Raw genomic sequence first — 16,167 nt, 5'->3', positions numbered from 1 at the left:
AAGAGCTTTACCAGCATAAAAAACTACACAAACAGACCACACCCTGCACGGAACAGAACCTTACTTTAAGGGCAATGGTACCAATGCAGATAGAGTACCACAGAAGGGAGCTAGACCATGAGGATGACATATAAACACCACCATTTAAAAACTTAAAAGAAAAAACAACAAAATCTAGTAGAACTTAGACTTAACTTGCTTACATTCATTTGAATCTGGAGCACAGAAAAAACTGCTCGAGAACAAAGACCCAACCAGATAGCTTTTACTGAATCAGAGACTGGTTTCTGATGTTTTTACATGTTCATAAAACATACACAAACATTTTAATTAGAAGCTAGGACACCACACATATAAGGTATAATTCAAGCAGTGAGATTCAGAAGAACTTTACTAGAATGCATTGATTTTCTGACAAGTTTTGTAATGAAAAAAAGGAGAATTATTTTGAAATGTATGTAGGCATATCACTTTTCAGAATGATACCTCAAGCATTTCTTCATATTTTTCCACAGTTCTTTTTAGATCATCGTCTTTTTCTGCGATTTTTTTATGCAACTGTGTTGTCTCTATGTGATGATTTTCTATCAATTCAGATTCTACCTCCTGGGCTTTATCTGTTAAAAAAAAAAAAAAAAAAACAGGCAACATCAAAAAGCATACTTATTTTGATATATTATTTCGCAACAGTATTAAATAAAAGATTAAAGACAATCATGAAAGGCATCTATAAAGAATATTTGCCAAGATAATTCATTTTTCACCATACCAGTGACAACTATGTCACTGAACTCTAATATGTATGAATTTTATTGCTTACAGTTTGGCATCCGTATCAGTTTTTTCAGCCTGATTCTGGAACTTCTCTAAAAGTTAATATCACAACCAATATTTATCAAGTAATTCCATCTCCTACTCTATCTACAGAAGGGATCTGAAACGGCTACAAATTTTCAGAAATACCTCACTTAGAGGTGCACTTTCAGTAACTGTGAAGTAAAGAGATACTTTCTTCTTTCAAGCTCCAACTTAGATTATGGTAAAAGTTCTGCACTCAAAGTTCTTACATTAAGGAAAAAGTTCTGCACTCAAAGGGCGGTCAGGCACTGGGACAGGCTCCCCAGAAAAGTAGTCATGGCACTAAGCCTGACATAGTTGGAGAAGCATCTGGACAACAATCAGACAAAGGGTATGGTTTTTGTGTGGTCCTTTGTGGAGCCAGGAGTTGGACTTGATCCTTATAGGTCCCTGCCAACTCAGGATGTTCCATTATTCTGTAGGTTTCACTAAAAGGCATCCTTCAGTCAAGAACAAAGTGTAACAGGTTTGTTTTGCTGAAGCCAAAGTGGTAAGTTTTCATTGTAATACTAATGTGCTTTCACCTCTAAAAGAACCTTTTTTTTTTTTTTTTTTGGTACATGTGACGGTTATTTAGTTTCAATAGCTACCTCTTCAATAGTAACTCTTGCCATGACAGATGCAAACATTAATAGTGAAAGATCAAAGAGCCTATAGGCAAAGGAAGAACAACTACATGTGTTTTCCTAACTGTGCTACAATTAACATTCCTATGTTCTTTGCTAAGCAAGAGAGGTTTTCCCTGATTTCTCTAGGCAGCATAAGTCATAAAATATATATCTTTATCAGAGTCCCAGGTAAAATGTCTTGCCCAAAACATCTGAAGATCCATTTTCTGGCTACTTTTTAGCCTCTCCTAATTACACGTACATTAGTACTCCACTTACTGATCGTCTCTTTTAAGGCTGTTTCCAATTCCATTTCTTTTTGAGCCAGCTGAGTATTGAACTCTCTCATTAACTGCTTTAATGTAGAGTTGTGCTTTAATTCAATATCTTCTTGTTCCCACCTGTACAAAAAAGTCAAAAAAAATACACTGAAGAAATAAAAGTTTAAAGAGGAGTATGAGAATAGCTTAGCAAGGTAGGAAATCTAGGAGTATCTCCAAAACTATTTTAGAATGGGCTGGCTTTGAATTAGAAGAATTCCGTGGGATTCTCCTTCCCATTGAATTAACCTGGAAGGTACAGGTGTTTCATTAAAAAGCAGAATTGAACCACCAGGCTCCCTCCCACCTCCTCCAAAAGATTTGTGTGTGTGTGTGTGTGTGTGTTTTTTGTTGTTTTGTTTTTATTTTTTGTTTTCCCGAGGAAGATGAAGAATCAGAAGTAAAGAATGGGCTCCTTACAGGCAAAGTTTTGAGGGAATTCTTTACTTGGGAAACTATTAGAGCACTGAAGAGCATACTACAGTTTCTGCAGTACATACGAACAATTCTTGATATCATTTGTCTTCTACCACCTCCTCCTCCCCCAGGTTCACAATCTGAATTTTCAATGGCTGCTAAGATACCTTAGAGAGTAGGGATATGAAGCCATCAGAATTAAGCTTTAATAGACTTTGTTTCCTGTTTAAGGGAACTGTATTTTCTGTTAATGCTGAAAAGAACCATCACTGAAACAGATCAAAAGTGGTCTTACGGTTTTAGTTGAAAATAAAGCAAAGAAATGTTAATCAGACCAGGAACAAAGAATTTACCTGATTTTCTGCTCCATTTCTTCTAAGGACTCTTTCTTAACTATGTCAAGCTCCTGCTGATGCTCTTTTCGCAGAGTACGCAAGTCTTTTTGAAGATTGTTTACATCTTTACGTAGTTTCTGTTTCTCTCTTTCAGTCTCTTCCAGTTTAGCCTGCAAATCCTTCTGCTGGTTCTGCATATCGCCTAGTAACTTCTGCAGCTCCAAACCAGATTTAGTCTTTTCTTCAACATTTTCCTCAAAAGCTTTCAAGCGGTCATTTCTTTCCTCTAGCTGTTGCTGTAAACTTTCTAGTTTTTCTTCATATTTCAAGCTCACATCATCCATCTCCATCTTGTGCACTTCATTTACCCTCACCAGATTATTTTCCAACTCTCTTACCTTCTGTTCTAAAGATTGACTGACTGACTCTTTTTCCTGCATTTTTTTCTGGAAATCTCCAATTATGTTCTCCATATCCAAATGTTTTTGTTCTGTAGCTTTCAATTCTTCTTCCCTACTGCTTGCTAAATCACCACCACACCGAGCATGCTCATCCACTAACAATGAGTATTTTTTAGTTTGCTCCTCAAGTTCTTTCCTGAGGCTTTCAGTCACACTCTGCTCCTCATGATTTTTCTTCTCAATGCATTCTAATTTTTTAAGGAGTTCCTCCAGTTTGTTTTGCAGTTCTAGATGAGAGTCTTTACTTTCTCGTTGTTCCTTTTCATACTTCTGCAACAATTCATCTTTTTCTGTCAGGTCCTTGTGTAACACAGCAATTTTCTCTTCATACGTCCGTTGGACACACTCAAGCATTTCATTTTTTTCTTGCTCTACAGCAGCTTTTGCACCTTCTACTTTTTGCAGCATTTCTTTCTCTAATTCTGTAGACTCTCTTGCTGACCTTTGGATTTGTTCTTCTAAGGATCCAATTTTGGCCTCTCTTTCCTGCACTTTTTGTTCTAAGTCTCTTAACTGATTTTCTCTATCTTGCTTAAATTGCTGTTCCCTTTCTTCCATCTGAGACATCAATTGCTTTTTAATAGAACCAATTTTTTGCTCTGCCTTCTTTTTCAGATCTGCCAACTTAGTGCTACTCTCCGCATTCAGTCTCTCTTCTAATTCTTTCAGTTCTTCCTCCTTGCTTTTAAGTATTGATGATTTCATTTGATCAAATTCCTTCTCTTTTGCTTCAAATTCAGCTTTCAGTGAATCTATTTTCTTTTCAAGATGGAGAACCTTTTCTTTAGCCTCTTTTAACCTATTGTCTTTTTCAAAAGCCACCTTCTCTGCCTGCTGGAGTTGCCAAGCTACCTCTTTTTGCTCTGTCTCTTTTTGTTCATTATACTTTTTAAGTTCCTCCAACAAGGAATCATTTTCTGAAGTTTTCTGAGCAATATGTTCTTCTAGTTCGGCAATTCTTGCTGTGTGGATTTTTAACTCTGCAGTTAACTCACTTTCTTGTTTTTCTATCCTGTTTTGCTTTTGTTCCAATGCACTTTTTAAGGTATCCAGACTTTTGCCTTGTTTAGCAAGCTCCTCTTTCAGCTTATTTAGCTCTTCATCTTTTCTATTGGCTTGGGTATTGCTTAGTTCAAGTTTGCTCTGCAAATCTTTAATAGCTTCATGATTTTGTGTAAATCTTGTTTGTGCTTTCATCTTCCACTCTGACAGCTTGGCTGTCCAATGATCTATCTGCTTGAGAGCTGATGCTTTTTCCTGACTCAGCGTCTCAACTCTGGTTGATAACTCCTGTACCTGGTTTAACAACTGCAATCGATCCTCTTGATGTTGCTTGCTTAACAGAGACATGGCTTCTTCCTTCTCTGTTAAACTTACTGTACTTTCAAGTTTAACATTAAGCTCATTAATTGTTCTGTTGAGAGCAGAGATCTCTGATTCTTTTTCCTGGAGTTCCTCTCTCATTGAGGTGACAGCATTGATATTTTCAGATAACTCTTTCCTGAGCTGAGTTATGCAAGTTTCTTTTTCTGATGCTGCCTGCTGCTGGTGCCCTCCTTCTTTTTGCAATTGTTCCTTTTCTGTTACAAGTCCTTCAATGTCAGCTCTCATGGCCATAATTAAGTCGTCCTTCTCTTGCAGCTGCTCCATTGACTTTTGTAAAGAACTACTTGCAGCAGAATGATTCTCTGTTACTACTCTAAGTTGAGATTCTAGCTCAAGAATTTTATTTATTTTAACTAATACCACTTCTTTAACTTTTTTAGTTCGGTGCTCGCAATCTGCAATTTTGCATGTTACTAGGCCAATTTTTTCATTATATTTTTCAATTAATTCACTGCTTTTTGTTTGCAACAGATCTTCAGCATTCTTCCAATAAGCATGCAATTGTGCTTCAAGCTCTCCTGACAACCTCTTAAACTCAGTTTCTTGTTGTTGAAATGCCTCAATTTTTTTCTCATAATTTTCATGATCTTTATCTTGAGAAAATTGCACAGTTTGGAGTTTCTCCTCAAGTGTTTTCAGCATATCACCCAGCTCAGTAATTTTGGCTTTGTCTTTTTCTTCGATTGCTTTCTGTTTACTGAGCTGCTCCTGAAGCCCTGATTGCTCTTTCAGGGACTGACTAAGATCACCTTCCAACTTTTGGAGCTGTGTTTTCAGGTCACTTTCACTATTTGACAAAGCATCCACATGAGCCAATGACTGCTTTAGCTGTTCTTGCAATTGGTTCAGGGTCTCATCCCTCTTCACCTGTTCTTCCTTCAGTCGGGTTATTTCTGTCCTGGAACCTTCCTTCTCAGCACTGAAGGTGGCAAGTTTCTGTTTCAGGTCTCCAACTTCCTGCTCTTTCTCCTGCAGTTCCATTTCATGTTTTTCCTGGAGCTCTTCAACATGCTGATTGAGTTTCTTTTCCCAGCTCTGGGTAATTTCTTCCAACTCCCTCCGATGAGCCTCAGCAAGACTCTCCAGTTGCTCTTTCTGATTAGATTCCAGTTTTGACACAGCATCATTGATTCCAGCTGAGCTGGCATGTGCCATTTCTAGCATTTTAGCATTGAATTCACTCTCTTTCTGACTGAACTCCAACTGCTTGTTTTCAAGCTCTCTTTTTAGTTTAGATTCCTGCTCAGCAAGTTTCTTTTTAAAGGCTTCCTGCATATCTTTTGATTTCTGCTTCATTTTCTCCATTTTATTTTCCTGACGTTTCAGTTTATTTTCACATTCTCCTTGTAAAGCACTAGTTCTTTCCTCTGTGGCTAACAATTTCTGTTTAAGCTCTTCCACTTGTTCGTTCTGTAACTTCTTCATGTGTTCAATTTCCTTTTCCTTCTCAGTTAGACTTTGCTTTGTCTCATCAGCCTCTCTTTGTAGATCCTTCAGTTGAGATTCATATTGTTGTGTGAGAGAGGTTACTTTCTGCATATTTTCATTGCTTTGCTCTTGCAAATGCTGCTTCAGGTCATGTACCTGGGACATGTATGATTCTAACTCATTCTTGACTTCATTCAACTGGGATTCAGTTCTTTCTAACTGCTCCCTAAATTGTGATTTTTCTCCTTCGAGATCCGTCAGTTTGTACTGCAGCTTTGCTAATTCCTCTTCATATGTCCTTGCCTGCTCATCAGACGTATTCTGATGAGACTGCGAAACCTCCTCCAGTTTTGTGGACACTTGGACAAGTTCAGCTTCAGATCTTTCTGCACATTCTTTTAGCTTCTGCTCATGTGCTTTTATTTCCTCCAGATGTCTGTCCTTCTCCTCCAATAATTGCTTGAGTTGATTCAGTTCTTCTTTGAGTACCTTCTCAACTCCTTGAATAGAGATCTCATGCTCTTTTATCATAATTTCAACCTCTTCTTTGTGCTGATTCCTCTCTTCTTCCAACTTTCCTTCCAATTCTTGCTTTGCTTCACCTGCTTTACTTTTCAATTCTAAGAGTTCTTTTTCTAAATCGTGACGTACTTTTAGTGCTTCTGATAGCTCAGATGACAGTGCTTCTAACTCAGTTTGTTTCACATCAAGTTTTTCTAAAGTTTTTTCATTCATTTCTTCTATATGTGTACGGAAAACTGTTTCTTTCTCTTTCAGTATTGTATCTATTTCTTGTTCTTGCTTTTCTCTCATTTTTTCTATTTCAATTGCATGTTGTTGCTTTAGAATTTGAAGTTTTTCTGTCCACAGCTTTTCCTGCTGCTGTTGCATGTTCTCCATTTCTTTCTTGTGTTTTTCAACAATATCATTAATTTCCTTATTATGCTGCTTTTTTTGAGATTCCATCAGAGTGCTCGATTCCTCTGATTGGTCTCTGTCATCTTTTGAATACTTTGCAAGAGAGCTCTCCAATTCAAGAATCTTCTGTTAGAGAATATAGATTTAAAGAATATGAGTATTCCAAATGTAACAAAATGATCAAATTAAAAAAAACAACCATGTACAAAAATTGCAACTATAGTTACAAGTCACTTATTCTATTGTTTATAACAAACACCATTTTAATATAAACCTTTAATTAATTTAATTTGTTTTCACCATTGCTTCCATCAAGTTAAGCTAGTTAATTGAAAAAATGAAGTTCTATTCCACTCTAGTGAATAGACTAAATAAAAACGTGGAAATAATTTAATTTATTCAAACAAAATAATTCAAGCAATACTTATGAGAACAATGTTCTGTTATTGTTGTTGTTAAAGAACAAACATACATTATTAAACATATCTTGAGTTCATGTGGACTACTGGGCTTTATACATACATACTAGTTTATCTTAATTCCACCTCTCACTGAATTGCTGCTGGAAGGATAAAACGCCTCTAAAGGCAAAAATTCTAACTTAATGTTTGGGGTGTTTGTTGAATAATGTACAAACTTGCAAATAATACAATCTTACTTGTGACATAAAGCAAAAGATACTTTAAAAAAATATGCAAATCCTTACTTAAGCAGCCTTAAAGTGTTTGTATGGTAGTAGTATCCAGAAATTACACTGATAAAGCTTTACTCTCCTGTATAATGTACATAAAACCTATGTACATGGGTATGAATTTATATCCTACAGCATGACTAAGACTGGATTTCTATATTTGTGCATCCAATCTTGTTAAAAAGGGGGGGGGCTGCAGCACACTATAGCAATATTTATAGTTTCGCTCACTTCAAAAACACTGTGAAATTAAAACAAACCCGATGACAAGAAATGCACAGTATCTGTAAACCTGTCACAGTTTTATATATATATATACATGTATATATATACATGGAAATAAATTCTTAAAAGTGTTTTCTCTTCTGGAATATTTACTCACAGTTCTAGAAGCCTCTACTTCTTGATGCATCTCCTGAAGTTTCTTATCACATTCTGCCTGTATTGCTTTCTTCTGCAGCTCTAATTCTTCTAAGGCTAGGGATTCCTGTTGCTCTTGTTCTTGAAGAGTTTTTAAACATTCACTCTGATTTTTCTCCTGTATAAAAATGAGCAAAACAATAAACTGTAACAATGGTCCACACCTTCAAAAACAGTATAACAGGGTATTTACAAACAAGTTAACATACACTAATCGTATATATTTTCTTCACATACAAAACACAGTGTATATTTCATCTGTGAAAATAAAGTTGTTATAAAATCATTTCCATTTTCTTTTCTTAGCAACCATTTGTCTTCTTCTTTGTTTAACAAAGGTAATGAGACTTCAGCATTTAATAGTGGAGACCAACCAAATGGAGAGTAACATATTAGAGAATTAAAGATTTGTCCTCACTTGATTCTACTGCTAATATATTTTCACACTTCTATTTCTTGTAATTAAAAAATATCCCTCCCCTCCTCCCCCCAAAAAAAATAATATGCTTGGGAAGGACCTGTTGAAGTCCTCAGTCCTAGTCTCCAGCCACAAAGGAGGAGCATAAAAGAGTGTCCATTTATTAAATGAAACTGCACAATGACCTAAAGTGGTCTATAAATTACAGAAAAGAGCAAAGAAACCAGCGATCCCTGCCAGCCTGACTTCAAAGGATTTTTTTTTTTTTCCCAGAGATCAACCACTATGAATGTATAACCCTCTCAACATAACACAGACATAGTGGATATATTAATACATTTCAAGTAACAGCCTCATTCATTGTACATCTTTTTCTCTAGTTTCTTTGGCCAATCCCCAATGATCCAGCGGTAGAAATTCAAAAAAACATGTCTAACAAAGTGTTAAAAATAAGAATCTTTCCCAGATCATACAGTTGTCAGTGAACACCAACAGTGATTCACTATCATTATTCAGTCTGAATCATTGCAGCTGTTTTCCTTTCATGCGTCTCTGAGCTCCTGGACTTTGGGAGGGCACCCATATCTGAATGCACAAGGACTCCCACTGTGGAATGAGGTCAGATTGAGAACTCCAGTTCCACCCCAGACTTGGAGAAATGTCTTTTCTACACGTTTTAGCAATGCTTACAAGAGCTGCCTTCATCTTCTCATGGAACTCCTTTTCTTGGACCCGCAATCTTTCATTCAGCTCCTGATCTTTGGTAGCCATTTCTTTTTTATGTAATTTTTCCAGTTCAGCAACACGATCTTCTGAAGACTTCTATGAATTACAAGTCAGAAAAAAAAAAAAAAAGATTTTGAAACATTAAATAACAAAACACTTTGCATTATTTTGCAATAAGAAGAGCAGTGCAGAGAGAAGAAACCAAACCTATTCGTCTCCTTTGAATAAGTAACAATTCCTTGAGTAACCTAATAGTAAGAAGCCCTGTCAGATGTTATTTTCAAGATTGAAGTTACCCACCTTCATTCTTAAGCCTTTCATAGTTCTAATAAAAGAAACACTGCTCATTTTACAATGACGAACATACTGCTTTTAAACTTCTAGTGAATAAAATCTGCATGGAGAGTTTTTTAGTTCATCTTATGTTTTAAATAAATGTTTAATCTCAGAAGTTATTTTTTCTAGAATTCATTGAACAGCAAGAATTTTATAACAAAGTTCTGATATATCAATGAATTTTACAACTATAATTTACTTTCAATTGCATGATTAGATTAAAACAGCAATACAGTTTCAGATTTTACCTTCATAATCTCAACCACCTCCTGTTTCACTCTGGTTAACTCCTGCTGAAGATTTACCCTTTCCTCCTCATTTGCCCTTTCTACTGCTTTGATTTTTTCATCCATTTCTGCCTGCAATTTTTTCCGGGCTTCCTCTGTTTTTTGGGCAATACTCAGAGCCTTCTCAAGCTCTTCAAAAGCTGCAAAGGAAAAAAAAAAAAAAAAAAAAAAAAAAGGTAGTCAAGAAGTAGCTATGTCACTTAACAGAAGAACAGCTTCCCAGTAACTGTAAATTAGACAAGGGAGAGAAGAAAGAGCTTAAGAATCCATTGAGAATTCACATGGGTTTATTATCTAAAAAGGAAAGAGAACCATCAAATAGCTGTGAATGCCTTGGTTGTTTTTGGAGTTCAATAGCTTCTATTTCTTTCCCTAAAATCACTATAAAGTATAAAACCACATAAAAAAACTATGGCCCCTTCTCTGGCTATATGTGCTGAATAAACTTGTCAGCTTTTACTGAATCATGAAAGAACTCTTCCTGAACAGAATACTTAAGTATTCTACCAGAGCACTTTATTTACCTAAGAACTGTTCCCTTCAACCAGTGCAATCTTGATAATCTTCTCTTTAAATTTTGTGTTTTTAGCGGAGTCTATAAAGATGGCTTTTACCAATTGGCTTTTCGTCAGTTTCATTATTTCACTATTTACTTTTAATATGAACTACTATCAACGCAATTAAAAGGGACACTGGAAAAACATGCGTGTGTTATGAAGACTGATCTTTGCAAAAAAAATCTAAGGAAAACATAATTAGCATTTGCTATCAAAAACCTTGAATATCTGTAAGATGTTTCAAAAGAACTCTCAAGCAGGAGCAATAAAAGTTATTTACTTCTGCATGAAATGCACAAGTCTGCTGAATCGTTTTAATTTACGCATTGGAAGCGATAAATCTTCGGCTGCTTCCTATGATAAGCACTATTTTATCATATTTTATTCACTTCATAGATGATCCTTTAGATGTAGACAGAAAGCAAATCAATTCCTGCATTGTGAGCTGTTTTCTTCTTATTGTTTTTCAATACCAGCATTTGAGTTCTTCACTGAAACCGATGGCAGAACCTGCAGAGACTTACACTGGACTAGAATGTCATTGCTATCAGTGAAGTCCCTTTTCCTGAATAGGGTGTGTATATGGAAAGCCCCTGCTGCATGTCAAAGGAAAATGAAGTCTCAAAACAGTATAGTATACAGTTAATTCTTTGCAGAAAAGATCTTATGCCAAAAACCTCTGTAAAATTCAAAATCATAGTGCCAGTATCACATTTGTAATTAATCAGAGCACAGAAAAACTTGGACTGGTTGGATATTAGTCTGAGAACAGACATAAAATCTTTTTTAAGATGTTATTTAGTATGCTAGTCTTTCTTCCACTCTATCCCCAAAAGACAGACATCTCTGGTTTCTTTGATACACCATTGCTTAGTAGGCATTCACAGCAATTCCTGTAATCCTTTCTTTATGAAACAAATATAAACATTTACCCATCTTTAACAACATTCAGGCACGAATTTAAAAAATGAAAATTTTCTATTCAAAATCTTCAGATAACTTCTTTGAAACTGGAACCTTTAACTACAATCTATGTTTTTTGAGCCAATGTGGCAAATATGTTTTCAAGTAAGTTAAGTCTGTAAGATTGCATTCACCCGAAGTCTGACCTTTTCCAGCTGTTTTTCTGATGAAGCCTTTCTATGACTACTCACAGCAACAGTTATGGTTTAGGATGCAACAGGGCTGCTATGGACCTTGCCAATACTGAAGCACATCACTGTATCTACTTTTTCATTCCCATTTCTACTTCAATACTAGAACTCTTTACAAAAAGCTAAGAACACCAGAGATTATTTCAAAGAGCAGAACAGTCTAAAGCATAATGCCAGCATGCACTAGGCTTATAGCTCCTTATGAGAGGTAGCTACCATGTTTCCAAGCATGCTGTCCCCACCAAGGCAATCACCACCTAGGGCCAGGTGGGTTCCAGTCCTTCTCCCTCACCCCCCATTACCAACACAGGCTGCACAGCTGTGTCTGGAGACTGGCAGGGACTTCTCTCATCCCCCTTCAGCCCTAGCAAAAGCACGCAGAGAGAGCAAAATCAACCTAAAAAACCCTACCAACTTTTACCAAATATAGCTTTGCAAATAAAACCTGCAACTAAAGGATATTAAGTTACTTCACTTTCTCATAAGCATTTTCTGATTCTTGTTCTGAGCAACATAAGCTTGATTTTATTTGAGAGAAACCTATTCCTTCTGAGAAAGGAGGGCTAATGCATTTGCCACAGCCCACAAATCCACCAGAGAGACGATTCAGGATCACACTAGGATTGACTACTGAGATGTGATAGCTGAGCAACATGCAGTACGACAGCTGCATCGCCGTAAATGCAAGCAGGATGCTAAGACAAATGCCAGACGAAAGCTGGTGGATAAAATGTCAAGGGAGTATGAAAGCATAGAGAAGCAACACTTCACAAACACACTTAGTTCTCTAAAAGTTAAATTATATGCATCTCAGGCCGTCTTAGCACTTCAGCAAACAGAACATTTGACATCAAAGTAGTTAATTCTAATGTAGCACAACACAAGCAAGTTTCAAACCAGTAGAGGACTAACACCAAGGAGACAGAACATGGTCTAAATTATTGTTACTACATTCTTATCAATTGAAGCTTTTAGTTCTACTGGCGATGAAAGCCTGGAATAAGAAGTCTGTGCTTTTATCCAAATACGTCTATTCTGAACCCAAAAAGTAGACACTGCCTTTGTTATTCCCCAACCAGCACAGCTACTGTTGAGAGAAGTTTCTTCCATTTAAGGTATCAGTTAAAACCCACAAAGGCACACTGGCAAAAAAGAAACAATAACAAGCACACCAACAAGGTCTTGAGCAAGGCTTGCAAGATCTCATTCATCTGACAAAACCTGACTAACAGGAAGCTTTCCTGTACAGTATATAAAATTAAAAAGAGCCTGAGCAGAGTTTGAAAAGTGCCAGGTTTGCAAAACTAATTTTTATGAAATGTGGACTGTAAAGTTGACTGTTTTACATACACTACTCCAACTTATTAGTCACAGCTCTCCCTGCCTTGCCTCTACTACCCAGAGTAATCCCAGTCTGTACTGTTAAGACCTTGATTATTCTCACCAGTACTGCAGACGTGCATTATCTTCAGCTCTAGTGCCATCTACTGCTCGGAGTTGTGAAGAAAGCACCGAACAGAGACGGCAAAGGAGGGCTTTGCATACTTTCATACTGAAAGCCGAGAGCCAGCATCTTGCCAAAAAGCTACTTGAGAAATAAAGGCGCGATCCATTTTCTATAGTTGGTTTGCACATCCAGGTAGGATTTATAAATGAATATCGAGGCTTGATTGTTCTCTGTAGAAAGGTGCAAAGCATAAGCTAATTAAGATTGCAAAGGAAATTGCACCTGCAAAGAACAGCCAAGTAAAGCAGTATGAATTTGCTGTCTAAGGACTTTGTTTTACTTTACAGAATATGAATAGGTCAATAACCTGCATTCTGAGAAGTCAGAAAAGACTAATGTCAAGTATTCAGGAGTAAAAAAATCCAGTTTAACAGTAAATTTACAAATGATATGACTGATTTTGTTGAAGGAAAATCTATGTACATTGCAAAGCATTAAAAATCAGTTGCAGTTGATGCAAGTAAAAGAACTGCCATTGCCTGAGAAACACATAATTTACTTTTTAGAGCCCAGCCCAAGCACCCAATGTTTGATGTAAGAAAAAAGAGCCCTTACCCCAGTCCTGTTCATACAAGGCTTGGGAAAGGCACCATGATTCACTTATTGGCATGTGTGGATGCACAAAAACAAGATGCTCTGTGAGATTTCAATATAATGCATCTCTAACTACAAAAAATTGAACTGCAACATTAACTGGGGACACTCAGTTACAGTTTACACATCATGCACAAAATAAGCATACATATATTTTTACTATTTCAGCACAGAGAAATGCAGAAACATTAAGCTGTTACAATTCTTACTTGTAATAATTCAAACACTGGTGCTTTTCAGCAAAGTCACTTCATCACACAGAAAAAAAGCCAGACATGTAACACTAGTTCAAAATATCAAGTGGCCACAAAATATACCACTTTTTAGCCTACATTATACCACTATGATGAAGTAGGTACCAAGTGTAAGGGTATTATGCTTATCTTTATTTTGCCATAAGTGAAATTTAACATGCCTATAAACACTTTATTCCACAAGATAAATTCTTCACTGAATCATAATCTAGAAAAAAAAAATCTAGAATTAAAAATCACATTAACTAGCCAAGAAACATGAGATATGCTGAACTCAAATACATGAAACCATCAATTCTTCGGACTGGTGAAAATCAAGGGCTGAGACCCAGAAGTCAGTCCAAGCTCTCCCAATATTCATGGTGGTTTTCTCAGATGCCAGAACAACTGTTTCAGTTGTACTATGCTCTATTTCAGATGCGTACCACAACTTTTTTAGAATTCATAGAAAAACCTAACGGGTCACCTTACAATTTTGCCTATCTTAGAAGTCACATTAACAAATTTTCAGAGGGTTCCAACATCCATATACATATATGCTTAACAGAGTGCTGAAATAACGAACTAAAGGTAAAGTGAACACTTATGCACCATAAACATTACCAGAAGCACTTAAAATAATGACGAGAGAATGTTTTGACACACAAATCTCCTCTTTGTACAGTGCAAAGTATTCACTGCATTATTCATAAGTGAAATTACTTATCACTACAATAGCTAAGTATTCTAGGTAGCCAGAGTCTCATTTTTAACCTATTTTCAGTTTCCAGCTACATAAGCGGGAGGAAATTACAATATTACCAATTAACATTATTAACAAAGCTGCTGTGTTTCAGACAACAGCAGCAATAACTTTGTACCTACAGAAGCACTACAATTATACTTAAGAATTTATTTTTAAAGACAGTATCTTGAAGAAAAGCTTTCTAGTCTCCAAGAACTGAACACAATCCAACTTCAGCAAAAGATTAACTGATTTCTGAAATAAGCATTTTCCAAAGCTAAAAATGCACATGCAACCTGAAAGGGTAGGGAAAAAAGGCACCCTACCAAAATGTTTGTTATTTTCACAGGGTGTTCAAATGTCCTCTATGTGAACACCCTGTGTATCTTTGTATTTCCTTTGCTGGTTTTGGATATTAAATTCGTTCTTCCACATTACAGCAAAATGAACCAGCCAAACAAACTAATCTCTAAAATTGAACATTCTGGCCTAATTTACACAGATTCAAAATAAACTGCTATGAAGTATATGGTTTGAGCTTCTCAATACTTTTTACGGAAAAAAATAGCATAATGCATGTTTTATATAAACTAACCACATCTTAGCTTCTGCCAAGACAGTGAACCCACCCTAAATGCTTATGTGAACAAATGAAATGCTTCTATAAGAATTTTGATAGATACAATGCAGAACAGTTTTCATTATGTTTAAAAAAACAAAGGTAGGGGACTGACTACAAGCACACATCATTAACATTATCAAATTTCCAACAAAAGTAAACTTAATTGAGTAATAGCTGTATAAAAACTAGGTTCCAAGCCTGAAACAAAAGTATCATCATTGCTGTTTCACTACAAAAAAAAAAAAAAAAAAGCAGAAATGCTTCCACTACACTTATCAAAAGAAAACATTTATTATGGTTGTAACACATCCTGCTGTCTCTAGTTCTTCCCAAGCTCTTATGTGCTCATTGCTGCTTTTTGTATCAAATACAGATGGCATTATTATGATAATTTATTTTTAAAAACTGTCTTTCCAAAGTTTTCCTCCTGAAATTACACCAATACAATACTGTATCAATATTTTCTGCTACACAAAGAGGGTACAGCTTCTTCAGCGGTTTCCCTCCTCACTCCAGTTGAACTTAGAGCAGACTATCACACAAAACAGTCAAACTGGTGGTCGGAAATGAAGTTAGTAATAATGTTAGCAGGGGTGATATGGCAGAACATTCAGAAGTAAAGCATGTTATAATATCCATTCCAAACAACAACTGCAAAAAGACCATGCTGAAGCTTCATCATGTTCAATGTGAAAGCTAATAATCTCCAGAATTTCTTACCAGCTTTTTCAGACTTTTCTTTCTGTTCTTTTAATTCCTCGCCTTTTGTAGTTATTTGTTTGATCCGAGCACGCAACTGAGCTACCTCTTCTTCCTTCATTTCCAATGTTTCATGCATTTGTCGCTTTGTCTCTGCGATTACCATGCCCTGTGGAATAGGTCCTTGTGATAAAGAGCTAACAAACATATAAAATGCATATCGAAAATAACTTCAAGCCAGGAAACTCCTTGTCAGAAACAAACTTCAGTCCACTATTGCTACATTGGAAATCATGGTATGTTTCTGTCAGATAACATAAAGTGATAATAAAAACACCGTAAGAATAGAGGCTGTTTTGATGAATAACCAAAGTTTATCTAGTAGTAAAAAGAACTCCTCCAAGAACAAGGACCATCAGAAAATTTTCTTTTCCTGGGACAGATACA

At 36.1% G+C, this 16,167-nt stretch overlaps 1 protein-coding gene across 6 annotated transcripts in view; it reads right to left on the bottom strand.

The window, feature by feature from the left end:
* Positions 1-16,167, bottom strand: part of GOLGA4 (golgin A4) — a 61,042-nt gene that overhangs the window by 19,027 nt on the left and 25,848 nt on the right. For 5 of the 6 annotated variants that reach the window (XM_035316672.1, XM_035316673.1, XM_035316674.1 and 2 more), the window contains 8 exons: positions 15,742-15,889; positions 13,383-13,403; positions 9,571-9,749; positions 8,951-9,082; positions 7,805-7,960; positions 2,557-6,857; positions 1,746-1,867; positions 487-617 (listed from right to left, as the gene is read on the bottom strand). In XM_035316672.1, coding sequence (XP_035172563.1) covers positions 487-617; positions 1,746-1,867; positions 2,557-6,857; positions 7,805-7,960; positions 8,951-9,082; positions 9,571-9,749; positions 13,383-13,403; positions 15,742-15,889 — 5,190 coding nt within the window. The remainder of the gene's footprint in view (positions 1-486; positions 618-1,745; positions 1,868-2,556; positions 6,858-7,804; positions 7,961-8,950; positions 9,083-9,570; positions 9,750-13,382; positions 13,404-15,741; positions 15,890-16,167) is intronic. The other variant, XM_035316675.1, reaches the window with a different exon arrangement.

This window comes from Oxyura jamaicensis, chromosome 2 (genome assembly GCF_011077185.1).
Source record: "Oxyura jamaicensis isolate SHBP4307 breed ruddy duck chromosome 2, BPBGC_Ojam_1.0, whole genome shotgun sequence".
NCBI classification, from domain to species: domain Eukaryota; kingdom Metazoa; phylum Chordata; class Aves; order Anseriformes; family Anatidae; genus Oxyura; species Oxyura jamaicensis.
The sequence above is the reverse complement of the archived record's forward strand: the minus strand, read 5'-3'. Positions and strand labels throughout refer to the sequence as shown.